This window comes from Anabas testudineus, chromosome 3 (genome assembly GCF_900324465.2).
Source record: "Anabas testudineus chromosome 3, fAnaTes1.2, whole genome shotgun sequence".
Lineage (NCBI taxonomy): Eukaryota > Metazoa > Chordata > Actinopteri > Anabantiformes > Anabantidae > Anabas > Anabas testudineus.
Window position 1 is genome coordinate 12,707,572 of NC_046612.1, and position 27,551 is coordinate 12,735,122.

General features: G+C 40.8%; 2 protein-coding genes across 8 annotated transcripts; both read right to left on the minus strand.

Moving 5' to 3' along the window:
- Positions 1 to 23: 23 nt before the first annotated feature.
- Positions 24 to 10,392, minus strand: itgb6 (integrin, beta 6). 3 transcript variants are annotated; one of them, XM_026377881.2, is made up of 16 exons: positions 10,165 to 10,392; positions 8,434 to 8,503; positions 7,964 to 8,043; positions 7,609 to 7,807; positions 7,261 to 7,507; positions 6,971 to 7,136; positions 6,677 to 6,838; positions 6,421 to 6,516; positions 6,117 to 6,206; positions 4,924 to 5,058; positions 3,748 to 4,165; positions 3,431 to 3,653; positions 2,866 to 2,960; positions 1,303 to 1,419; positions 1,053 to 1,219; positions 24 to 681 (listed from the first exon to the last, which is right to left on the minus strand). In XM_026377881.2, exons 2-16 carry the CDS (start codon positions 8,486 to 8,488, stop codon positions 583 to 585), a joined length of 2,349 nt encoding a protein of 782 aa, XP_026233666.1. In that variant the 5' UTR covers positions 8,489 to 8,503; positions 10,165 to 10,392; the 3' UTR covers positions 24 to 582. The 3 variants fall into 3 exon arrangements, with proteins under 3 accessions (XP_026233666.1, XP_026233663.1, XP_026233664.1); XM_026377878.2 differs by having other exon boundaries at positions 8,434 to 8,627; XM_026377879.2 differs by lacking the exon at positions 10,165 to 10,392 and having other exon boundaries at positions 8,434 to 8,643.
- Positions 10,393 to 13,358: 2,966 nt separating this feature from the next.
- Positions 13,359 to 27,287, minus strand: rbms1a (RNA binding motif, single stranded interacting protein 1a). 5 transcript variants are annotated; one of them, XM_026377882.1, is made up of 14 exons: positions 26,743 to 27,283; positions 23,540 to 23,682; positions 22,292 to 22,350; positions 21,395 to 21,486; positions 20,104 to 20,264; positions 19,704 to 19,783; positions 19,496 to 19,596; positions 19,225 to 19,274; positions 19,035 to 19,125; positions 17,642 to 17,692; positions 16,656 to 16,757; positions 15,981 to 16,049; positions 15,658 to 15,732; positions 13,359 to 15,308 (listed from the first exon to the last, which is right to left on the minus strand). In XM_026377882.1, exons 1-13 carry the CDS (start codon positions 26,791 to 26,793, stop codon positions 15,664 to 15,666), a joined length of 1,119 nt encoding a protein of 372 aa, XP_026233667.1. In that variant the 5' UTR covers positions 26,794 to 27,283; the 3' UTR covers positions 13,359 to 15,308; positions 15,658 to 15,663. The 5 variants fall into 5 exon arrangements, 2 of the variants coding, with proteins under 2 accessions (XP_026233667.1, XP_026233668.1); XM_026377883.1 differs by having other exon boundaries at positions 20,104 to 20,261; positions 26,743 to 27,279; XR_003299886.1 differs by having other exon boundaries at positions 15,658 to 16,049; positions 26,743 to 27,285.
- Between the last annotated feature and the right edge of the window lie 264 nt (positions 27,288 to 27,551).

Consider the following 27,551-nt stretch of genomic DNA (forward strand, 5'->3'; position numbering starts at 1 on the left):
GACGCAGTAAAAACACAGATAGATAGATTTGACTTATTGCAGCACTTAGTTTTATTTATTTAGTCTCTTTAATTGGCAGACAATTGCACATTAAGTCAGTAATTCAACTTTGTTTCTGTGCCATGCCACTAAAAAACTCGGGTTTCCACATTAAAGGCTCAGCCTTGCTTTACAATAAGACAACAAAACAAACACAATATTAAAAAAAAAAAACAAAAAACAAATCTTAATCATCCACCTGTATATTTACATTCATTAGACAGATAGATTTTTCTTTTCAGTAGTAGACCACCCGTAGTGTAGACGCCTCCTTTCCAAGCTGCATGTTACAGTAGATTAAAAACATTAGTGGAAGTGCACACAGGGTCATGCAACAGGAAAGTGCAGTGTTGAACTGGTCACAGACAGACAGTGCACTCTGACAGCAGCAACTTCATCATGTAGTGTCGGTACAAAAACGAATTTAAACTCAAAATGTTCCCATGTTCTCATGTTCTCTGTCTCACACACACACACACACACACACACACACACGTATATACACTCAGATGTTCAGATGTCTGCATTGACTCCAGTTCATCATCAGTAGGGATGCACAGTAATGATCTTTTCTCTGTGCGTGTTTTTATAAGTTACATTTTTGAAGGTAGATGTTGAGCTTCTGAACAAAGGGTTGGTCCCCTGAAAAACAAAAAACAAAACAGAAGACAATCATTACCATATAATAATTATATTATTTGGTTATTTTCATTTAGAAGAACATTAAAGATTTTCATTTCAGTGTCAGTGTCAGTGTGTGAGGGAGAAATGATAATACCTGAGGTGTAATTTGGCTAAAGATGATGCCCCCACATAAGTGCCTCCATGGCAACATAACACTTTTATATCTCTCAAAGCATTATTGAAGAAGTGCTTTAAAAACCTAAGACATGATTATCTCCCAAACTGACAAAAGACTACAGGTAAATAAAAGTCATAGTGTCATGGTTGCTATGGGATTTGCTATGCGAAAAATACAGAATATTAGCTGGCTCATCTTTTAAACGTCTTACTGTTTGCCATTTTGCCTTCGCCTTCTCAGCCTCAAACTTGGCCACCTCTTTGCGGTCATGGACAGACACCAGCGCTTTCCACACAGCCAGCAGGATCAGGCCGATGCACACGACAGAGAGGGAGACCCCCAGAATAATCATGGGAATGTTGGGAGGCTCTGGGCAACCTGGGACAGAACAGGGGATGAGACGGTACTCACACCACAACACTCTGGGTTTTATCTGTTCTCTAGCCTGTAGTGAAACTTACCGTACATCTGGAGATTGTAGGCAATGGCCCCTGCGTCACCTTTTACCACATTAAATGAGATCCAGCACTCATTGTCCATCACCAGTGTGCACTGTGTTGAAGGAATCTTGTCATAATCTGAGAAGAAATATGAACATACATATCTATAAGGAACAGATGAATCCCTCGTAGATCACCTTCCCTTTTAACATTGTGCTGAGAGTGTAAAAGGATATACTTTCCTCTGTGGTGCTGTCAGTGTGATTTCCATTTCAGAGACTACAATCTAGTGAGTGTGCATGTGTGTGTGTGTGTGGACCACATCATTATATTTCACATCTGAAGCCTGAAAATCTTCTTTGATAATCAGATATACCTCTCAGTTTGCACATGTATAGCAGGTTAAAATTATCTCTTCTATAAAGGAGGACAAGGTCCTCTGGCTATTCATATGCTGTACAATAGCTTTGCCTGTACGACAAGGTAAATAATATGTTCCCCATTGTCTGTCCTGGCTGAATGGACATGGATTGGGGTGTGTTGGAGAAGGGGGTGCAGGCTTCGGAAAGACACCCGAGTCGACGCAGGTCAGCATTCCTCCAAATCTCTGATCCATGGTTAAAACGTATCCCATTATTGATACCACAATGAAAAAACACTGAGTCCAGACAACAAAGTCTAATGACAACAAGCATTTAGGTAGTAGTGTTACTGTGAGTGGACTTCCCATAAAATATTAGCAATTATAATTTTATAGAGATAGATATTTGTTATCCATGAAAACTGACACTTTAGGCTGTTGGGTAAAAGCCTAAAACTCTTTGATATTAAAAAAATGTTTGTTTTAATTTTAAGGGGTTTACCTGAGCTTTCAATTTGTGTGTCTTAGCATTAGCTAAAATAACCATTACTCATCTTTTCCAGGTACCATTGATTTAAGTTAATGCCAGTGTAACATGAAAAGCAACCTGCAGAGATGTAAAACCTGCTCCTCATCGTACTTGATAATCCATCAGGCTGCCAGTGTCACAGCGTATAATCAGTCACATAAAGAAAGTTGAAAAGTTTATATTATAAATGTTCTTAACCAAGTTTAGCTGGTGGATTTTCAAAGGGTACTAGTGTGATCTTTGATAAATGTTCCCCTGCATGTATAAGAGCAACCTTAAAAACTAGTGATGATATATCTTCTGAGCAATTACTGGATTTCAACGTAAACAACATATTTATACAGATTAGTCTTTTTAAACAATGGGGACCAACTAGCATAATTTGTTTCATTCTCTCTGTTCAACAAACTAAAAAGTGGTTATGCTGTTTCTAAATGACCCCAAGACTAGTTTCATTTCTACCAGCTGACACACTGTATACACCGATGGCAGTATTTACTGCCAGCAATCATCAACTTAAATCAACTTACAATATTCAAGTTGATCTAATAAGTTGGACAAACTTAACTGAATGAAGTTCAACTTACAAAACCTCTTTTTGTGTAAGTAATAAGATAAATGCAATTAGCTATTTTGTTGTCCTGCATTCAATAATATTCGTATAATAGAACAGGTGGACTGGGGAGGCCTTTACCTTCGGTTTTGTTGATGGACATTTTAGGATTGCTGCACTTTTGATCACACACCTCTGCATCATCCTTTTGCTGGAGGTGGCACTCCACGCAGCTCCTGGTGTTAAAACAAGTGGACAAACAACAGATGATGCAGTGCCTTTTTGCCTTTTTAGAGGTTAAGGTTTATTAAAGCTTCAGTTGCTGACACAGTGAGTACAGAGGAATCACAGTGTTGGTCACTTATCTAAGTTTTCCCAAGGCTTCACTCTCCCTCTATCACCCTTCTCCCCTATAACAGTGGTATCAAATGGCACTAGCCCTGACAGCGTCTTTACAATGGAGAAAGGAAATCTCTTAGTGCAGTGTGCCTTTGATGTCACATTAAAGGTGTAGACACATGTGAACAGGGGACATGAACTTGATATGCCTGTGCTAAAAAAGAACAAGCCAATCATGTAGTGTAAAGAGACAACATCTTATATCTTTCAGGTAAGGAAACAACAATTAGAGGGGAAAGGCCAACAGAAACCTCTACATTACACCCGCCTTCACCTCAAGGATTAGATGGCTTAAACGTGTTCTCACCTTGCAGAGTTACAGGCATCTCCGCATGTTGCGCACTTCTCGCACTTGTCCCCAGATGCTCCCGGTACAGAGCAGACACACTGGCCGCATTCACACTTCCCTCTGCCGCTGCAGAGGGTGCCATCCTCTGACATGCACGCTTCAGAGCTGGTACTGCAGTTACAATACTCCCCCGTCCAACCTCTTTGACAGCGACACTCCCCACAGTCACACACACCGTGGCCTAAAAAAAAAAAAAAAATCACTAATTAATTCAAACTTCCGACTCACCACATGAATATGGGAATAATTCATGAGATTCATTTGTTATTACTCACCTCCACAGAGTTCCCCGCGGAAGCGAACACAGGAGTAATTGTCACACTCACAGTACGGTCCGTAGATACGGCCAAAGCTGGATGGGTGACACACACATTGACCGCAATAACACTGCCCTTGACCACTGCATATGTCAGACTTATTGTTTGCAATGCAGTTGCTCAACAATGCACTCTCCTCATTACATTCACACTGCGCTCCCAGGAACCCCGGCTGACACATGCACACGCCACAATGGAAAGTCCCTTGGCCGTCGATGCACTGGCTGCTGTTTGCCACAGGAGACTGATGGCAGTCACATGAGCAGAGAGACTCCAGTTGAACCTCCAAACTGTCCTGTAAGCCCACAGCTTTGAGGGAGAAGCGCCGAACTCCTGACAGGCAGCCTGGAAGCTCCACAGACACATTGAACACCACCTGAGGAGCAAAGAAGCCCCATAAAGACCCAGCAAATGCACTATTTGCTCTTTTTTGAGCAACATTTGCAAACAACTATAGTATTGGAAGTTGCAGGAAATAATTAAGCCTATTTTAAAAAAAAATGAAACTCTAATAGGTGTGACCAAATTCTTCTAATTCTTGGTCTTGGTTTGTTAACTTTTTAACGCATAAAAGCATGAAAGATAATATAAAACACCAGCTTCATAATTTTAGTGAGTCCCAGTTAGACAAATGTTACCAATAAAATAAAGTTATGAAACAATCAGTTATTTTCTTGAATAAATGTTTTATCCTCTATCAAAATATTTTTTTAATTACAGCTGATGTTATCAAATTACTTGTTTTTTCCAAGCAACAGTTGAAAATCCAGACGCGTTTGGTTTACTTCAAGACAAAGAAAAGAGGCAAATCCACATAGCTGAGCATTTCAAAACAGACAATCGTACATATTTGCAATGAAAATAAACCAGACAGATTGTGATTACACAACTGTAACTGTTCTGACATTCAACTGTCACGGAAGCTCTAGGCAAAATAGAGAACACAGTATAATTTAATGTAATGATTATTAAAAAAAAAAAAACCCTGTGATTTATTTATTTTTTTATCTTTCTACTTCTGCTACTCTATTATCAGACTCATTAGTCAGATATAAAGCACGTTGATCTGCACTAACTTGTATAAAGGTTGCTGTACAAACAAGGAAAAGAAGGTTTAGAGTCACAGCCACCTACCGTCTCTCCTGGTTTGATGTTGGAGCAGTGTTTCATATCAGGGATGACTGTCCCGTTTGGGCAAATGGCTGTGAAAGACATCTCCAGCTCCTCCGTTTCTCCGAGGACCTCTAGTTCGATCTCTGAACGCAGTTCCTGGAAAACAGAAATTTCCATAGCTTTAAGGGGATTTTACGTTCACCCTGCACTGACCTGCAGCATGACTGTTTAAAACCTACTATCTAATTTTGGCTTTTTGGGTGAGTCATCACCCCAGGTGTGCTGGGCTGTTACAAAGGACCTGAGGAAAGAGTGACAGCCAACATCAGCTGGAGAAAATACCATGTTCGACTGCCTGAACTCTGTGACAGACTGTCTGGGCGCTAACAGAGGGTTAATTGTGTGTTTCCTATAGGCCTGCAAATTATACACTGCCTTCAGGGTTACTAAGGAGGAGAAAACAGAGGGACACTTATGGGATACACCCAAGTGAAGATGGATTAGGGTAAAGCAGGTATAACAGATTCAGAAGACTTTAATGTTTTTCGTTATGCTGCAGGGTATTTAAAGTGAGGTGGTGAAATATCTGTCCACAAAGCCGCATGAATCCAATCCAACAATTCAAGTAAGAATAAATAAAGTCGTCATCGGCCTTTTATCACAAAATATCCCTCTGTTTGTTCTTTTACTTCCCCAAAGAACCACAATAAGTGTGGTAACATGGCAGAAACTCAAAAAGTGGATGCAAACGACGTATGAAGTAATTGCAGGCTTGCCACTAGTCACTGCTACAGAGATGGAGAGAGTAGGAGAGAAAGAGCAAGTCAGCGTCAGAGCGGTGAGGAGATCAAACAGTTGAAACAAGCAGGGACTTGCTGTGAAACATGTTGATGCAACGTGCAGGTTGGTAGAGGAAAAAATGTAACAGGAGAGAGAATGAAAATAGGAAAAGCAAGCAAAGGGAAAGGAATCGCAGAGATGCTGGAAAACATAAGATGCACTGTAAGATGTGTAGCGTTGCTTCATGCAAGCGTTAGGTTCATTATTTATGTGCTATGATTTCAACTCAAGCCTAAAACATTTAGATCACAACGTGAAATACTAGTAAGTTATGCTGTTTTTTTAAATAGCAGGTGTTTTGTGTCCTATTACTTCCTGAACGCCGCCTGGCCTCACATTTAAAATCACCAAGACGGAAGAAGAAGTTCATTTACTTTGTATGCCGTTATAATCAGTTCCAGGATGTTCCGCGAATCTGACGCCAGGACTCCAACTGTGGCGCCAGGTATGAGATTTGCATAGTTCTACGAGAAAAACACAGATAAACAACAGTGGCTGTTACAAATGTGGGCAGAGGCGCGAGTACAGAACGAACGGAGGAGACAAGAGGGCTAGTTGTAACAGGCTGAGCGAGAACGTAGCCCAACACATAAATATGTACAAACTCACACAAACATTTGGATTTGGTTCTTGTCGTGCTGGAGGGAATTGAACACCTTTATAGGAATGAGCTGTTACCTTATAGTTGTGTTTCTGCTCTTCTGTCACAGCAAATATCAGCAAGATATTGTTCTCCACCACTTTATCAATCAGCTGACCAAGAGATGGATACTCCTAAAATAGCAAATGATTAATGATTAATGTGAGACAGTGACGACTCATCAGAGAAGAGCATTACATGACTCATAAAAATGAAGTCGTGGAAAATGAAAAATGAAAAACTATCATTGAATAATCATCAAGGTCTGACCTACAGTATCCTTTGTCTGCGTACCTGCACTGTGGACATGGTGTAATCGTTGTTGGTGTCCAGGTGACACTGTCCATCGTTGGGAATCACAATACCGGCCATCTTACTGTCCATCCCGAAGTGTGAGTCAGCATCACTGACGAACACCAGCAAACGCATCGAGTCATTCCTCCAGCCTATCTTGTCCTATAAGGAGAGCCACTGTTCAGCTCATGTTCCTTTTTTTAGAACAACAAGGATGAGCTCAAGTGTCTAATAAAATACAGATACCAGCGTCTAAGTGCATATTTTTCAGGAATTCTGAAAATCAAATCTTACCCCACAAACAGCTGCCTGCATGATAGCGTCAAAGCCACACTCTGGCACATCAATATTTGCAGATACACGCTGTATTGCAATGATCTCGTTGAACTTGTCAGTGCTGCTCGTCAGAGACAAAACGTGTTTATATCCGAACGTTGGCAGGCAGGCTTGGCCTAGTGTTCTGTAATGCACCAGAAGTCAAAAACAAACACTTGACTAATAGGATTCACTGAGACACCAAATCACGTTGCTGAAACGTCCAACAACAGAGCATAACATTGAATTCTCTGGCCAGGGGAGTTTACCTGCAGGGGTTTGCCAGCTCTTTTTCAGTGACCCAGATGTAAGGCAGGACAGGTTTCTCCACGAAAGAGCCAAAGCCAATGCGAAGTTTACTCGTGAGGTTGGCCATCTCTTTAGACAGAGAAGAGCCCAGGTCTTTGATCATCTTCAGATCATCGATCATGGAAGCTGACAGGTCCATCAGGTAGTATATGTCTACGGGATAGTCCTCTGTCTGTTTAATCTTCACCTGGAAGGTCAGCGGACTGCCTGTGCAAAAAAACAAAACAAAACAAGAACATCTCAATTTGTTCTGAAAATGAGGAACCAGTTCTGAAAACGATCAGCTGAAAATGCTCGGTATCGTGTACCAGGTCGTAGTTTGAGGGCCATTTTCTGAGGGGAGATTTGAGTGATGTTAGCATTGCTTGTCTTCTCCCCAAGTGGGCGATCCTGGAGGATTTGAGCTTTGGAAACAAGGAACTGGAGGTGGTCCCTGGCACATCCCTTTTCTAGTAAGATATCCAGTGTGTCACATCTTTCCCTGACTGAAAACCAGTCTGTGAAATTCTGAGAGAGTTAGGAAAACATAACACAGAGATTGTTTTATAGCAAGCCATAAAATATACATTTTATTATGATCTGAAGTTGGAACTTTCTGAACACGAATTGTTATGTTGTGAAAAACAAAAACACACACTACCACACAAAGAAGAAAACTTTTACCTCCTGTGTGCACCAGGCACACTGAGCACTGAGCTGCAGGCACTCTTCACAAGTCCCAGCGCTGCCGGCTGAACATGATCCTGCAACACACACACACACACACACACACACACACACACACACACACACACATGCACAGAGTGAACATCGACCAAAGTAAAACAAAAAAAAAATCTCGCTGGCGGCAGGATCTTAATTTATAAAAAAAAATTTGGATGTGGCAAAATAACTAGAGTGGGTTTTATTTCTGGGCGTAACTCATTTATTAACACGTCTAACTTTTAAAATGAGGATGATCAAAAAAAAAAAAAAAAAATCAACTAATGAAAAAATGTTTTCACAATAAAAGCATGTTGACCAGTCATTAAAAGCACCGTAGTCTGTATGGTTTGCTCTTGAGGAGCTCTGACTCTTTGTTTGCACATTTCAACGTGTTGCCCATTTATAAACGGAACAAAACTCCAGCCTACCCTCCACGGAGCTGATCCAGTATCGGAGAATCAGGCTCAGCAGAATAAGCCCCATTAGTCCTTGAGATTACTGCTTGAGAGGAAACACAAGTAGAATATTTCAACTTCTCTCATATTTACAGGAGTGAATCGTATCCAGTGCCGGCGCTGCTCGACCGAAAACGGAGAGGAACGCGCCGCCGTCCCCGCTGTACCTGCACAGAGAAGGAGGGAGGAGGAGGAGGGAGGAAGGAGGGAGGAAGGAGGGAGGAGGTGAGAGGCTGCGTTTACCTGCGCTGCCTTTTATGTTCACTTCCGTCCAGGTGAGCGAGCGAGAGAAGCTGAAGCCATGTCTGCTGTCAGCGCCGCGCTTCATTAGCTCATAATGAATCAGGTTCGTTCCCACAACTTTTAGTCACATCCCGAGCTGATGAAGCCATAAAGGATGGCAGGGTGTCTGGAGGGGGCCAGATCCCGCTTTGAGAATCCTGAGATCACCCGGCTATAAGTATAAAGGGGTTCAAAATAGCTTCATCTCAACCAGCCACAGCAGTAAAGTGTTTTTTTTGCAGGTTTGCACATCAATATTAATCTTATCATGGAGCAGTATTATTTTCTGCAGTGAGTAGCCTTTGTATTGACAATGTGAAGACGTGTACTGATCATTTTATGATAGATAGATAGAATCTGGATTCAACAGTAGCTATTGAAATGATACTTGTGTTTGTTTATATCACCATATCACTGCATTGATGTAATTAAGCTGCACTCCAATAAAATTGCTCATCGTTGGACTTTGGCCGAAGAGAAATCATAAAGACAAGGCACGCCGTGAGCAAATATAACTCGACTACTAGTTCTACTCAACGCTGGAACAGAAGACATGTTAATCTTTAACAACACAAGAACATGAATCATCGCAATTGTTTCACAAGCATTTTTTATTTTCTTTTTCAGCTTGACGAAAACAACCGTGGAGGCCGCTCATAAGCTGTGAAATATGACCGTGACTGTGTGCATGTCTCTGAATGTGTGCCTGATACGAGGGGGAGTAGGGTGGAGTTGTGTAGGTGTTGAACTATTGACAGCTGCAGTGCAAATATCCCTGCTTGTCCCAACTCACAAGAATCTCACAATTCAGCACCGCACCCCTCTGGATGTGGGTGAGTCCCATCTGTTGCCCCAAACCAAACCCCACCTCCTCTCCTCCAGCGCCAATCCTTCTTTCCCCTTCTTCTTTTTTTCCACTGATACCCAGGCTCCCCTTAGCTCCTCATCTTACCCAGCAGCCTTCTTAAAGTGTCCATCTGTAAAGTCTCCACATCACCTATTCCTCGTTTTGTCTTAGTTTGTCTCACTTTCAGTCTCCTCTCCTCTCCATCCTCTCAATTTCAAGAGAAATATCAAAGCATGACGAAATCCAACACTATTTTTGGTAACATCTTAATTGTTAGGTGATTTCATGCCCTGCCTGATTAAGTGAGTTAGATGCCTCAGGTGTAATAAGGTGTCATAGTTGCACAATACTGTTTATCACATATCAAGCTGACTCTGACTTTAACAACCACTGTCAGTTATGCTTCAGGGATACGAACGTTTTCTCAAGATACGTTTGACAGTAGTGCTTGATCAGTCTCATCAAAATTCAGTGAAGCAATGAATTATTCTCATTCATGTCTCCCTTTTGGCATCACACACTTTACTGTACATCGAAATTAGGGTATACGTTAACGCTGCAGTGAGCCAACTCACCTTCAGGGGCGCCTCAGATAACATGCTGTCCTGTCTCAGGCTGGCTTCCTTGTCATCAAGTGAAAAATGGAGAGAAACTGAGACGTATCTGGCCAGTACATTCAGTCCTATTGTATCCCAGCAGTCATCAGAGAAACAGTAAACCTATTGTAACAGAGCCCTTTATGAGGCATGGTGTGAGGGTGACCCTGCTACCCATGCTCCCTAGCTCATGTGTGCTTTTGTGTGTGTGTGTCTCAAAGTGGGTGAATGTGTGTGCATGCATACTAAGGGTCATATGTGGGTGTTTGCACAGGCTCCAACTTGCCTGTGTCTGTGTGTAGGGGGAGGCTGTGATGATAATGAGTGACAGTAGCAGCTGCTGGCTGCGGAACCTCGGTACGAGCTGGCTTCTTTATCTAAAGACGACCCGACTGATGTGATAGTTTTGTGCTCCAATGGCTGAAGCTGGTTTGAACTGCAACATTCAAACTTAATTTGGATTATGTATGCAGGCGTGTGTCTGTATGTGTGTGTGTGTGCATGTGCACGTTTGTTCAAGTTCAATTACTTCCTGCAGGGAGGAGGCGGAAGCCAAGGGGAGTGCCAGTGCTGTAATAGAGCCTCCTTCTCACAGTGGTATGGCTGGAATGCAGGTGTACACATGCATGATCAGCCTACAGTGTATGATTGGAACAAGAATCAAAGATTGAAGATAACATAGCTTCAAAATCACAATGTTAGTCTCAGAGGGCTTTAGTATTTGTAAAACAAACACGAATCTCCCCTGAAACTCTCGGTTCAGATAAAATAAAAAAAAAAAAAGGTCATAGTGGCTCAGTGAGGCTGAGCCAAATGCTCACGTCGCATGCTAAAATGATCGCAATAGTGGTGCAATAATAATCCATGTTGGTGTTTGCCATGTTCACTGCATTTGCTCAGCATGTCAGCATGCAAACATTTGCTAATTAGTACCAAACACACGCTGAGTTTGATGGGAAAGTCATTGGTTTTTTAGTCATAAACCAAACAAGAACTGAAAGAAATGTTCAGATAATGCCACTAGATGAAATGTCAGGAGTACTAATAAAACTGATTCCCTAGGGATGTATCAAATTTTAACCTAATGGTGGCACTAGAGTGAGTTTTTATGTAATCCACTTGTTTTTTAATATAACTTACAGACGTAACAAAATTTTCTCAATCCTTAAAAAGACATTTAATACTTCAAGTTCTATAAAACGTTTCACTTTTGAATCACTTGGACACACAATTAGCACATCACGTCCTAGAATAAAGAGAAACACCCACATAAAAAGCTAAAAGGGGTAAAAACAGATAATACCTATAGTTTATTTACTGTGTGGCTTTATGATAAAGTGACTGCTCATGATTCACTGTATTGAGCAACAGGAACTAGTGGTGGGAAGTGACAATAAAGAGTTTTCATTGCTCTGTTTATTGTTGTCAGTGTTTCCACCTTTGCTATATTAGCTATGACCTGCAGAACAATAACATAGTTATGTGATTTAAAATTTTATTCTACATGTCCCTTGCACTGAGGGAAGTAGTAATGTTGTATATTCATAATTCTACATTCTGCAGTGATTTGATGAGTTTAGATGTCGTGTTGTTCTATTTGCAGTGCTGAAGTAGTATTTAGATGAGTCACTTAAATCTTACATAATGTCTGTAAGGAAAACTGACTGGTGTCAATGTAAAATCAGTTGTTAGAGGTATTAATACAAGTACTGAAAAAATGCTGCCTGTGACTGCTACAAGTATTATGTTATTCATTTTCATTTTTGGAATAATTTAATTTCACAGGCCAAACAACCTGTTAACCATGAAAACAATCTGCTGATTAAATGCTAGTATAAGTAATCCTTATTGCAGCTTTATACAGTTTATTAAATGGCATTATCCTCATTTAGACTTTTTCTTTGTATCTTAAAATATAACGTTTGGAATGATTAGGAACTTACAATATTATTATTCTTCAGGAAGCATACCATGTGTTAAATTACTAACGTGTGTCCCACTAAATGAATGATATTGGATACTTGAGTAAGCCTTCCCTCTTAGTGTCTGTGGCCTGAGTCTGACCTTGGGCATCTCAGGGGACCAGTGCCATGTGTCCCCTCAGCTGTGAAAAATTAAAAGAGAGACAGAGAGAGTAGGGAAGGAAATAGAGAGAGAGAGATTTGCCATGTATCTTATGTTCAAAGGGTCCTTTCAATAGGCACTTGATTGATATGTGTGTGTGTGCAGGGGCTACTTGGCACGTGTATATTTCTGGAGTCGTGGTTGGATAGTTGGATGAGTGGTGTGTGTTTTAGGGGTAATAGAGGGTGTCATGGCTAATCTTGCACCCCGGTGGTTTTGATCCCGTTGACTGGTAAGAGATGGGGGCATGGTGCCTTTTTGTCTCTGGAATCAGCTGCACTAAGTCTGAGATTAAGAAAGTAGATCCGGTGTAGGAGTGAAACTACAAAAGCTGTGTGCCTGAAATAGTGCAGGAGAGGGCTGAGGCATGTGCACATGCAAGTTGAACTTGAAGTTACTCTTCTGATCCGTCATAAGTTGCATGTATAAGATCAGACATAGCCACACACACACACACACAACAAAAGCTTGATAGCAGCTGACATTAAACATGCTTGGCAGGTTAGGCTCACAGCGCCCTCTGCTGACAGACAACTGTTGGTCAGTCGACCATTTAAGTGGTTGTTGGACAGTTTTATGTTTTATACTGCTAAAATCTAACTGATCTAACTGTATACAAGTTAAATTATAATTTTCTAATCAATGTAGTCCAGAAATGATTAAGAACTCATCACTGAGCCACATTGTGTAATTCAGTGTTCTAAGCACTGTGCTTTAGTTTGAGTCCTGATCCTAAATACTCTTCATAATTAGTTCTCACTAAAGCACCAGCCGTGTACGTGACAGTTTAAACTAGCTTGAACTGTCACAATATACTGTATTTACTCCTTTTTGAGTTAGATTTGTTGAAAATAACAGTGGCTGGTTATATATAACTTTGCAATATTAGATTAAGTTGACGCTGATGACAGAGACAGGGCAGAGAAGGGAACCAGTAAGTAATAAACTAATGCATTATTGGCATTTGCATGTAAAAAAATACAATTAATACAATTAATTAAAGAGGCAGGAGTCATTTCTGAGAAAAAGAAGAACCTTTTATTCAGCGCTGTTTTTAATCCAATGTTTTTAATCCAAGTAGAGAGCAAGGAGAAGACTGAGATTCAGTAGAAGGTGACAGGGGAAGCAATGAGGATAACATGTACACACGTTTTAAAAGTTTTTTTTTTTCCAGCCACAAAAGATCAGAATGGGAAAATACACTCAGAGTAAGTTACTGCTGGTATTTCCCTAATGTGAGCATTTATTGCTGAGGCTGATCAGGGAGAGCGCCATGACCATACAACTGTGACCATTTTTTCATTTCATAGTAGTGTCGGGCTTTTACATCAGAATTAAATCATTGAAAATTAAAGAAGAAGAAGAAGAAAAAAAAAGCAAAGCAAACAATAAAACGTACTCATTTTCCATGTTTGGCCCTGAATGTTTATAATTTACAAAGCTTATTCTTAACAAGTCAACCTGTGAAATACAGCCTGTCCGTTGTGATTTCAGCTTCCATTTTGAAGTACTTCATTCACGATTGTTGTATATCTTGCAAGAGGAAACAGTTTCAATAGTTACTTGTGTTATGCCTGCAGAGCTCTACAGCAGCAGTGTAAGCCAACATAGTGACTTTTAATCTTTTTTTTTTTTTAAGGAAAAAGAGAAAAGGTTAGGGAAAGTGGTTAGTCAACTAAGATTAGCCTAGAACGGCAAAGGCAGACGAATGTACCAAATAAAATGCATGTAGCCTTCATTCATTCGTTTCAAGCACTACTTTAAGGAGAAGCTACTAATCTTACTTTGAATCGCTAAAATGGAGCACCACACGTGAACAACACTCATCATGTTGAGAAAAAGAAACAAAGAAGAAAGAAGCAGTGATGAGGCAAAGCACAATGTTTCTTTGAAAATGAAGAAGAAAGGAGAAATGCTGCAGGTGGGAGACAAACCGTAGAAGTCCTATTTAGCCAGCTCCTGAGCGTGGCTGTTGCTCTGTTTGGTCCACTATAGTGAAAAAAGGGCTTTACCTGCAAACCCCACAACACTAGCAGACTCCAGCAGAACCATGAGGTAGATTACTGGTCAAACTGACCACAAGAGAAAAAAAAAAAGCCTCGTAAAAGATGCCCACTGGGTGTAAAACTTTCATAAAAGTACGGCTATTGTTTCTTGTCTTGCCTTGGAGTTAAAAAAAAAAAAAAGAACAGGAAAGAGGAAAATAAAGGAATTACCTTGCTCTGAGTTTGACACTGTTCTTTTTTCTCAGTATTGCCGTGGGACTCTCATTATCTTTATTGCTACCAGAAGACTAGATAGCGAAACACTCAAATAAAATCTCCGTGGGTTCACACACACATTTCAGATAGAAAAATGACACCTGATCAAGTTCAATAAAAAAAAAAAAAAAAAAGTTTGATGTGAGTTGTCAGGAAGGCACCTTGTCCAATAATAAATTTATTAGTTTCCTAATGAAATGGTTGCCTGCATTAGCTATCAAGTGCAGTCGAACATAAATTGATTTTGTGAGCAATTCTGTGGCAACCAAGATGAAGCCACTGTGACATTTTAACCTTCAGTGCAAACAACGTTTTGCAAGGTTTTTCACATATCACAACTAAAATGGACTATAAAAAATCATAGAAACCTTGAAGGGGAAAAAAAAAAATGTCTCAATCTCATGCATTTTAATATCACATCATACTGGAGGGGAGAGTTGGAAAGGGAGAGGTGTAGAGGGCTTTTAGGGGGATGGGTCCTCTGGCATTTGTTTGAGAATCCTTGAAGAGAAAAAGAAGAACATGTTGTTTCTTATCAAAATAAATCTTGTTGTTTTTTTCTGTGATTAGCCAACTGCTTTAGTCCATTTACACTGTCCTCGATTTCCACCACAAACGTTGGGGCTGTGCAAAAAAGTTCATGTATCTGGTCCAATCAGAGAAGGCGGTGACTGTTATCATTGTGATGTTATCAGCAACTTCCCACCTGCCCTCTGGCTCACAGAGTGGCAACACAGCCTGAGAAGTAAAGAAACAAAAAGCAAAAGCACTGAAATCAACAGAACTAACAACAATGAACAGCAGCTATAGGACTCTATTCATTCTGACTCACAAAGTGTTACAAACCTATATAAACTTTTAACCTAACTTGAAGCCTTTAGTCCAAATATACTGAGATAACCATGATATTTTTCTTATTATTAGCTACTAACAGCTCTATAAACTGAGTCTTTAGCCATTTTAAAGCAGTTACTTGTTATCTTATTAGAAAATGGTATCATGACTTCTATTATATGGCAGTTTAGTCGCTGAAATAACAAACGTGGCATTTACTGCAGACAGCCTGCTTTCAGAACCTGAAGTGTACCTGTGATTACTTGCTGAGTTGACTGTAAGGAGATGAGTTGTTGGAAGAATCCACTTGCTGTGGCGTGCCGTTTTCCTGAAAAGAAAAACAGCATCTCTCATTTAGAAGGTGATAATAGCTACATCCACTGTGTGTGCACTGAGAAAATTGATAGTTTCAGATGATGAACACTTCAAAAACAACTCAAGGCCTTATGAATGGATGATGATTGGACTGGCACGAGCTTGTGTAATTTTAGAAAGTAATTACTGTTTTAAGGCACCGGGTAGCTGGCGAATGTCCTGGATGAAGAGCTGAATGAGATTAAGATACAATATACTTACAGGTGGTGCCTGCATGGGAGGATAATGAGGCATGTAAGCTCCCTGGACACCAGGGTTGGCCGCAATGTACTGTAAGGTAAGAATTATAATTAATATTATTCAATTTGTAAATGACAAACAGTCAGGTATCTTCCCAACTAAAGACTCATCATGTGCTACAAAACTTTATATAGTGCATTTTCTACACTTTACAGTACAAAGTTCGGGAGAGATACTGTTCGCTAGTGAGGAGACAGACCCTCTTGCTATTTAGCCCTGGATCTAGAGGATCGTAGGCTTGTAGTAGTGTGGTTTGAGGACATTAAGAGAGGTTTATTTATTGTGCCATGCACAAGTAAGTGTCCTAAGTTCTACAGCCAAAATGTTTTTTTTTTATAATTTTTGCTTAAAATCCTTAAATCATCAAATACTGGGCAGTAAAATATTCTAGGCTACTTCCAAACATCAACAGACCACCACTTATTGTACACTGTGAAAAAATATGTGTTGAGTATTAAGAATATTACTTTATTTAATATGTTCTGAAGGAAATGAAACGTCTCTATGTATATGTGTATAAGTGTGTAAGTGCTACATAAACGTGATATTTGTGAGTATTTTCTGTTTATTTAAACTATACATATTAAATCTGATCACCAGTGTGTGTGATGTAGCATATCCCAAGACTGCACTCACCATCCCGGTGTTTCCCAGTGACAGCTGACCCATCTGCTGAGTAATCATGGCAGCAGGATGCAGTGGCATGGAGGGATCCACAGAGGGAGACATCACAGCAGCCTGTAATACAACAGCAGCTCACTCTTTACCACATATCACATGATAGCGTTCTACAACACACACAAATACCACAGTGAGGCTACAAACCACAGCAGCAGGTGGTGTATATAAGTATGAATATAACATAAGGTAGTGTTTAAAACCTATGTATGTGTTCTGCACATTCAATGTAGATGATGTAACACCCAGTGGTTTTGAGGTTTAACACAATGTAAACATGCACCTACAAACAAATTGCAATACATTTGCAGCACTAACTCTGTGATACTGCAGCATTCAGACGTAGACGTTATGTTTTCATTGTACTTGAGTTACATTAATGGATTAAAATATGTAAAAAAAACAAATAAAAGTCTGTCTTCAAACAGAGTATATTCCTTTAAACATGACGCCTTTAGGGAATAGGCCATTTCCTAGTAAACAGTGGGGGAGGGGGAAGATCAGCAGAGACACTTGTTCCACTGGAAACCATCTGTTGGAAGAGTCAAAGAGTCACAAGACTGTCTCTGCTTCAGGCATTTCCTGCTGGATCCAGAGAAGGGGAGTTGGGGGGAGGAGGGGGGGAGGGGGGCAGTGACTGAATGTACTTTTAGTTGTTCCATTTCTCTTTCATACACACTCCAACACACATATACACACTGACAATGTGTAAATACACAGGGACTGTTTCCCAGAACTCGTCTTAGCTCCGTCCTTCTTTTACATTTGGGGAAGTTTTGGATGTCGGTGCTTTGACTGTGTCAGCAGAACAGTTTGATTAAAGTAACACCCTGTGAGCTCAGAGCTTTAGCTGTAGCAGCGCCACACACCCATTTCCTGTACACAGAATAGGAGGTGGTGTATGAGTGAATGAGGAAAAAAAGCAAATGCTCTTGTTCCCTTACCGGGTGTTGCATGATATATGGTTGCTGTGCCACCCAAGAATGACTCTGTACCTAATGGAGGGTCAGACAGGGAGGGAGAGGCACAACGAGAGACAGATGGAAAGTTAATGACGTGTCTTGAATTAAACTCACATATTGCCAACTGCAGTGTGCAATGGTTTGTAAGTAGAAAGTAGAAATGCATGGATTTGTGCTGTAATAGCATATACTTTTTCATATGCATACACCCATCTTTTTTCTTTTTAACACTATTCCTGCACAGAGATCCTGGTCAACCAATGGCAGCTCCTTCAGTTAAGTAGAACCAATCTGGTTCTCCTCCTCTGGCATCACACTGAAGAGCTTTTAAAATACCCAACTGATCTCAGCCATTAAGTTCTGACTCGTAGTTAAATCTGATTAGGAGTTCAAAAACGTTTTCCAATAAAGTTTAGGTCAGCTATTTGACACCCTAATGACAGCTTGGCCGAGGTCAGGCAGAGTTACTACAGGTAACTTACACAACCCTCAAGGCAAACGTCAAGCATCAGGTGCAATGCCCACTGGACAAACAGCAGAACTTGGAAATTGCAGGTGTTAAACAAACAAGTTAGGCACTGGAATATGTGGGAGGAGCTGGAGAATAAAGTTTAAGCCGAGAGATACCTGCGTGATGTAGTTTCAGGAACTGTAAAACCTTCTGAGGGTTTGTTGTCTGTGACTTTATGTTGCTAAATGCAATCTGACTGTTCTTTGGGTGTCTGAATTTGTTCCATTACCTTATGTGGAGACGTCAGTGTTCATATTAGACATCAAGACTAGTTGTGGCTTGGTATAAAAGGCAACAAAACTTATACAGAAGTGCTCAAAATACTACAGCCCTTAGGCACCAGGATGATGACTGAAGACAGACTGAACAACAAGACCATCTGAGCTTAATATTACCAACTCCACACATGATGGTAATATCTAGCAGACAGGCCTGGAAGACCCAAACATTTTGTGGCTCTATCTGGAGACCATCTGGCAGAGGAGTCTCTTCAAAACTGAGACAAATGTTGCCAGTGGTGGGATGTGTTTATGGTTCATAGAAAGTAATGAATCAAAGAGTATGAGTGAAATTTTTAGCAACAAGCAAGAACCCACTTCAGAGAAAGCGTGACTGAGGGATGACCTGCAGAGGTGTTTTCGACAGCTTAACACTTATGAAACACTAAGATGTTATGTTACATGGTTTCTGGCTGACTAGACTCCTCAAACAACAAAAGATCACTAAAATGATCACCCACCGCCACACAGGGCTACAAAAGATTTACCACATACTGAATAAGCCACACAGAAGTAGAAAATACATACGAAGGAGACAATGAAATAGAGATATTTTAAATTTAAGTGTGACCATCTTCTGCAGTACCTGGTAAGCAGACACTGGAGACATATAGGGAGACATCGCAGGCTGCACAGTCATTATCCTGTTAGTCACTGGATATGGGGAAGGATAGTACCTAGAACACAGATGGTATTTCAAAATAAAGCTCAAGAATTACAGGGCTAGTAAAAAGTGAAATGATGTCAGGAGCTGCTATAGACTGAGAGTAACTTACCCATTCTGTAAAGCTCCTGAGGAGGGATCATAAGTGAGAGTCATTGCACCCTAACATGGGAAAATACACAGTTATGAGAATTATATGCAGCGTTTGTTTCTCACTCCTGCATCATAAAAACTGGTCACAATACGAAGTAAAATATAAGCAGATGCATGTGTGGACTGGTCATAGTTTTATGCATCACACAATAAAAAAAAACTTCATTCTCAACACAATAAAAATAGCACAGAGGAGGCAACTGGTTACAGGATGATTGGCAGATACATACTAGTCTGAGATCTCCTGCCTGCCCATTGGGAACATATCCGCTGTGAGCATGTTTCTTCCTTTGACTGTCAGCAAACTTACACAGCAAAGGCTGAGAGGGAGCTGGGGGGCAAAGCACAAAGAAATGACATATTAACAGTCACTCAGCAGTGACTCATGACAGTTTGAATCTGAAAGAAAGTGAACACAAAGTTTAAATTCCTTCCTACCCAGAGCTCCAGAAGCTGTCTTGATAAACTTCCCATTAAAGTGGGAGATGACTGCGTTACACTGCTCTGTTGTGTCCATCCTAAATGTGAAGATGATGACACAGTCATGACAAATCACACAGAGATGTTCTTTCTTTAACACAAAATGATGCAAATCGCTATAACTCTTCATAACTTCATTGATGCTCAAACAATGTGCATTTGAAAGGACAAAGAAGGTGTCTTTATTTGGCTTCCCTTCAAAGAAGAGCGAGTTTTATTAATGTATTGCAATTCCAGACTGAGTATAAAATAAACTACTGACCACAAAATGAAATTATCTTTCATAGTTTGATATGTTGATGAAAACTGTAGTTTTTTTCTACAGCAAAGAAAAAAAAAAGAATGCTCTCTGACTGACCTGGCAAAGCCCACACCTCGGCTGTTGCCGCTGTAGTCCCGGAGGATCCGCGTGGAAACGACCTGGCCGAAGGGCTGCAGCATGTTCTCTAACTCTTTCTCATCCACGGAGAGAGGCAGGTTGGAAATGTACAGATTTGTGGGGTCCTGCTCCTGCTGCTGCTTACGTTAAAGAAGACGAAAAAGAAGACGTATGTTCAATGTCATGTGTATTTGTAATATATTTTGCATGTGGCATTTGACATGAGAGACAGAGTCACGTGCCAAAAAACAAGAACAGTTTGCCATGAATCATGCAAATAAGTGTATTGAACCACAGATATATCCAGTGCTGCAGCACTTCTGTCTTAGTCTGTGTGGATTAATGCTTCAGGCTAAGCTGAAGTACAGTTAAGGGTCAGAGGAAGAAATGTGGTTAAACAAACATTAATAAGCTTTCCTGCACGCGCGCACACACACACACACACACACATACTGAAGCACATTTCGTTAGTGCTGTGCAGCAGCAGCTCAACGCCTCTACGGTCTTCCCTAGAAACAGCAGGAGAGCAGCGTAGCCTAGCTACCACAACACACAAACTGTGTTCTGCTGTGTTTGTTCCAAGCACAGCGGCTACATGCAGGTCCCTAGAGAGGAACCCTTCATCAGTGAACTCTCGTCCATGAATCTGTGCACAGCCAACACAGGCCAGGCTGGGAAAGGGAGGAGACAGTGATGATCCAGACAGTTTCCACTGCCCACTATGAGACAAATCCCAGACGTGATGTAGAAATGCCCTGTTTGTCATCTAAAAATATACGAGAAAAATTAAAAGCTGGTGCGCTTTACTTTAGTCACACTGGATCAACAATGGCTCAGAGCAGTAGCTTTAGTGCAGCTATGCCTACATCAGTATGCATAAATAGTAAGCGTTAACACTTAATAATACTGGTATAATATGTACATGTGTACTATAGAGGACAATCTGACCGGGATGGTGTGTTACTTTGTGAGCTGGTGGGCCTGTGTTTAACGCTGACTGGCAGGTTATTTGGCAGAGAGAAATGTGACATCTGGTTTCTACAGTGAAAGTAAATGGGGTCACGGGAAGAACAGCTTGTCAGCTGAGGTCATGTGACCAGTCTAAAGTCATACCCCAACACACACACCGGACACACGCACGAATTACAGAAGCACAACCCCATAGTGATGTTCACGAGCAAGACAAATATGCACACGCAGACACACACACACACACACACACACACACACACACACACACACACACCACCAATGCCTGCACCAAACTCACCTTGGCCATCTGGGCCTGTATGCCGCTGGTTTTCAGAGCATGTACTGCCTTTAAAGCAGCTGCCGGGCTGTCAAAGTCCACAAAGCCGTAACCTGCGGTTGGTAGAACAGTAGTTGCATGAACAGTCACTAAATAATAACAGCAATCAATGATTATACACTTTGTCCTACCATTATTACAGAGCCATGGGTCATTCACTGTGGACGGATACTCACACATGATACACACATGTGGTCTAAATTAATACTACAAACGCAGCCATTTACCTTAGCTGAGCATAAAAAGTAGTAATGGGGAAACAGCTAGTCTGACTCCGTCATTCTCTGTCTAAAAGGTGTTGTCTGATCTGTCCAGTTGTTTATTTCCATAAGGTTTCAAATCAGGAAATCTAGTTAGGTAATCCATCATAATCTCATTTTCTTTTTGTCAAATTTATATTATCATGACATTGTAATGCAGTGCAAACTTTGCAAATCAATCTCTGCTCTTAACTCTGATGTCCGCTTTGACAAAAATAAAGGCAGACACAGTCACTGTTCACATCCAAGGTGATGGATTACCCTACTCAGGAAAATGTTAAGTCGCTGCAAATTGATTTTCATACCCTTTGGGAATGAAAGGTAGCCGAGGGCTGCCAGAAAGGTATGGAAATTCATTCAAAAATCTGAAACAACGTGCTATGTTTTCTTGGAACTCTGGAGTGATATAGACTGCGCAGTGACATGCAAAAACACTGGTAAGATACTTTGTGATACATCCACTGATAGTTTAACCAAAAAGGTGAATCTCCATACTTATATATTTAGTGTGGATTTGAGAAGTTATAGTGTTAAATCTACTTTTTTTCCAAGCACTGAAGGTTTATGGCTGGTACTGTGAATTAATTACCTTACTGACCTTTACATTTGTTGGTTGTCTTGTCCAGGATTGCCTTTGCTGACTGAATTTTGCCATACCTGGGCACACATGAACATGTAGATCACTGTCAAGGCACTCACTTTGAAAAGGATTAATCAACAAGGAAGACTGGTCATTGTCTTTTCGTGGAAATATATGTGTGTATTGTTTTTCAGTGCAATCACTCAGCATGACAACTTAGCCTAGTGAGATAAAAAAGCCAAAAAGTGCAATTCATTGAAGCACCTATGCTCATGGAGACAAATGGTGATTTCACTTCTCTGAACATTTCCAAACATAACATTTCCAGTTTCAACATTTAAGACTTTATACTAGTAAGTTGAACTGAGATACAAGCTGTGAGCTGCTATCTGGGTGCACACACCATACATACTGAATGCCTAGCTGACATCACCATTCAGACCTTGTTGCTATGAAAAGCGCTTTCATTTCTGCTTTGTGCTGGCAAACACCATTGGGAACATGAACAAAACACAAGCAAACAGGACACAAACAGCTGCTGCTGCTGGTTACATGGGTGAATACCTCTCTCCATATGTTTGTGATTCACAGGGAAAGAGAGGAGACAAAACTCCACTAATTATGGCATTCACCCCTCTAACCGCTCAGGCTGTAGCCTATAGTATCAAGTATCAGGAGTGTTTGCTTAGTTTCCTTTTTTGTTAGAAAGCAGTCATCTTTTGCGTTTGCTTCACATGCCCGCATAACTATGACTTTTCCATTTGTGTGTGTGTGTTTATAGAGGTACAGTGGTTGGAGGTTTTTATGCATTGGTGTACATTATGGGTAAACCGATTCTTCTGAATGTCAGCATTTCTTTTGTTTAATTTCAATTCAGTTCCCTATCTATGGCCATGAAAATACTATTTGTTCAGTTAATTTGTCTAAAACTTTCCTATTATCAAACAAGACACCTACTGGATTCAACCACATTGGTGTAAAACTAATTGTGGTGTTATTTTAGGGGTTAGCTGTTACCCTGTTTCTAGCCTTGTAACATTACATGCACACGTGCATCTACATTTTTAATACTTTCACAGTATTTTTTGTTCAGATGGTGAAGGAGACCTTCACCATCAAACTGGAATTACGTCGGTATGTGACATCTTAAGCGCACTATGGCCTCATGCTTTCGACAAACATGCTTATCAGTGACAAAACAGTGGTGTTCACAGACACAAACACACTTGCAATGTTCATCCTGCCTGTGTGTGTGTGTGTACTCACTGGTGACAGAGTTTGACCAGGTCCAGGTCTGTCGTAGCAGGAGGCAGGCCGCGGATGTACAGGTTCGTTTTGCTGAGCTGTTCCAGGCCTGTGCTGCTGCTGTTGCTGCTGCTGCTGGGACTGGACGGAGTCATGGGGTAGGACTGCAAACAGGAAATCCACTGTTAGGAAGTGTATGTGAGCTATATCTAGATCTAGTTTAAACCTAGATCAAGAGTGACCACACAAACATTTGATTTGTGTGAAAAGGAAATGTAGAAACACAAATGAGGGACAGTGTGCCTTCATTATTTCATTTTTAAATTCTACTAAAGGTGATAATCACTGTTCTTTAACAATGTACACTCTAAAGGGAGCTTTCAGAGGATCTACGATCAAGTATTGTTGATTTAAATAAAGCTGGAAAGGGTTACAAAATGATGTCAAAGAAATTCTCAAAGAAATTGTCAACTTGAGTGACAGTCAAAGATTGAAGGCATGATTGGACCTGGCTAACATCTGTGTTCATGAGTCTAGAGTAGGTAAAACATTGAACAAGAAGGGTGTCTATGGCAGGACAACACAAAGAAAGCCTCTGCTAATTAAAAAGAACAGTGCTGCACACCTTTATTTTGCCAAAAGAGCACATTGACACTGCCCAGCAGTTCTGGCAGAATGTTTTGCGGACTGATGAAACTATATTGAACTATTTTGACAGAACACACAGCACTACACCGGTGTAAAAAGGTCACTGCACATCAGCATGAAAACATCATGCCAAAAGTATGGTGGAGGAAACATCATGATTTGGACCTGCTTTGCTGCATAAGGGCCTGGTCGGCTTGCAGTGATTAAGGGGAAGATGAATTCTTAAGTGTATCAATAAATTTTTCAGTATAATGTGAGAATGTTTGTACATCAGCTGAAACTCTGTAGAGACTGGGTGATGCTACAGGACAATGACCCAAAACACACAACAGAATGGCTTCAGAAAAACTAAATCTGCATTTTGGAGTGGCCAAGTCAGAACCCAGACCTCAACCCAATAAGGGTGTTATGGAACGACTTGAAGAGAGCCACACACGAGACGTCCAAAGAATATGACAGAGGTAAAACAGTTCTTCAGAAAGAATGGGCTACAAGTCCTCCTGAAAAATGTGCAGGTCTGATCCACAGCTACAGGAAGTGCCTGGTTGAGGCTAGGGAGGGTGGAGGGTGGTATGTCAGCCAGTAATTAATTCCAAGGGTACACATACTTTTTCCAAAATCACTATGGTGTTAATGGTTGTTCTCAATAAATACATGAAAGATCAGAATGTTTTGTGTTATTATTTTAGGCACATTAATACATTAATACTTAATTTAGAAGATCAGAACACATTTTATGACTGAATTAATGCCGAAAACCAGGAAATTCCAAAAGGTTCACATACTTTTTCTTGCCACTGTATGTACTGTATGAAAAGTACACAATATTTTCATTGTAAATGTACTTTTTACTCCACTATAATTGTTTTGCAGATTAGAATTTTATAAGAAAAACATATAATGAGCTTATGAAATAATAATAGTGCAGTGCTTTTCTAGAGAATTACTAGAAACATTATACATATGGCATAAAAAATACCTAAGATTAGAAACATTCAGCAATTATACAGAATCATATAATACCGTATAGTATTTAATCCTGCATCATGAATACATTTACTTTAGATACTTTCTTTTTTATTTATTCTACTTTTAGCTAAGTAAAGGATCTGCCACTCTCAGGATCTCAGTGGCATATAAGCTCCTGGTTGTTGTAAAGAAATGATTCTGGCCACCATTATACCACGCGATCCATTAAAATAAATGTTGTACTGGAGCCTCACAATGCAACTGAATCTGTGTTCACATCTTACATCCTGCTGTAGAGCTTATCAGAAAGCTACAGCTCTCTTCATACTTGTGAGCCAAATCATGCCGAGCTGCCCTGCAAAGCATTTCCTTCCCCTTACTCATTCATTAAAATAGCTCCCAGCCACCCCAAACCCTCTCCAGGATCAAAGACAAAGCATGGCAGCATCACACCATCTGTCCATAACCAAAGGACAATCCACTGCAAGAGCCAAAGCTATGGACACAACTACAGCCAGGCCGAAAACAATCACTGAGATATTTTTCCACATTCATGTGATGGTTAAATGTTCATAGGAGCTATTTTTCTTTTACAGATGAGGGATTGTTCGCTGTGGCAGGAACATCTGTTAGGCCTGTTATGTGTTCAAGCAGAGGCCTCGCATTTTTGTTGGTATGCAATTACCACACTAACTTCTTTCTGAGATCATCAAGGGTTCACATAAGGCCTGTGAGATATACGCCTACTCCATTAGAGGGCAGCTACGGTGGTATATTTCACAGAGGCAGCATCACACTTTACAGCAGACTAAACCTGTGTTACACCTACACTGAAAACCCATGCGCTGCTACCCTGCCGGGACTCATATGCAGTTGGTTCCAGATCCCTGTCTTCATACTAATACATAATACTTTTTGATGAATAAATATTACAGTTTAATCTGGGAGCTGGGTATTTGGGGGTTATAAGCTGTAGGCTCAAAGTTGGACCCACAATCCACTTTATCCGAAACAAGGCTTTTTTTTTTTCTTTATCTCCCTCACCAGAGGTTAAAATAACAGCTGCCTTCTCATCTTACATCTAGATGATAATGTGCAATGGGAAAGCGAAGGGGCACAGCCTCCAATTACCTTTTGTTCACCTGAGAGGTCAAAATGAAGGATGGAGGTGGCACAGTTCACTCCAGTGCTCATTACATTACATTAATACGCTGAGCTCTCACTGTGCCTTTCTGAACTCGGCCAGAAGGCAATAATGTACAGTTTATACAAAAAAAAAAAAAAATGGACTACAATAACCAGAATGCATATTGAGCAAAGTGACCGTGCAAACAAGGTTATATTCCATTATAATAAAAGACTGGGCTGTGGAGCTATAGATCTGTCACCAGCTGGTTATCTCTCTGTGCATCAGAGGATCAGCGTCCCCTGTGCAGCCTGTTCTCTGCATTTATATTTATACATATGCATATATATATATGCTTATATTCAAATGCTGCCTAAATTATGATCAGAGAAGTAGGCAGAAATAAATGAATGTGTGTATGCGTGTGTGTGCGTGCGTGCGTGTGTGTGCGTGCGTGTGCGTGTGTGTGTGTTTGGCCTACCTGCTTACGATTGGTTGTCTTCAGCGGGTTGCCTGTGTTCGCAAAGATCATCCTGGAGGTTACAGTTAGACTGTGCTCTATTTTACTTCCCCCCTTAAAAGAAAATCAAATCGCAACGAGGAGCCACTAGAGGCGGAATCCAAGCGGTGTGAGGAGCCTATCAAACAGCCAGTCGGCTTAAAACATCCGCATACTGAACGAGGTGCTTAATAGTAATAAAGCCTCTTTCCTGCATTGATATACTGACACATCTATAGAGTCAGATGCTCACTAGGCGATGGTCCAACCCTCCGGTCCGGTTCATTGATCTACGACGTCCTGCTGCAGACCGCTCGCCAGTTCCACCTACTACAGACCAAACCATCTCCGCCTCTGCAGGGTGTTTCCACATTAAATGAACTGCGTGTCCGCGCCCTAAGAACTCGCCTCGTGTGTTTGTTTCATGCGACAAAGAGACGTCGAGACGTCTGGTGACTGAAACTAAGTGTATAATGGGACATAAAGCGCGTTGGAGCCTGATTTGAAGGTGCACAATGAATCGGGCTGAACACTCGCCGCCTCTCATGTTGTTGTCGTCCGCACATACCAAGCATTCTTCACCCCCACCTCCTCCAACCACACACACACACACACACACACACACACACACTGGGTCCGTGAACATTTTAACCTCTTTTCATTTCACCACTACTAATAATAGGAGGGGGGATGAAATAAAGATATACATGTCTAGTTGTTATTTCGGTCTGTTGACCAACAGGACACATAGAGAACAAAATGACTTCTCTCACATGTCGAAACCAACATTT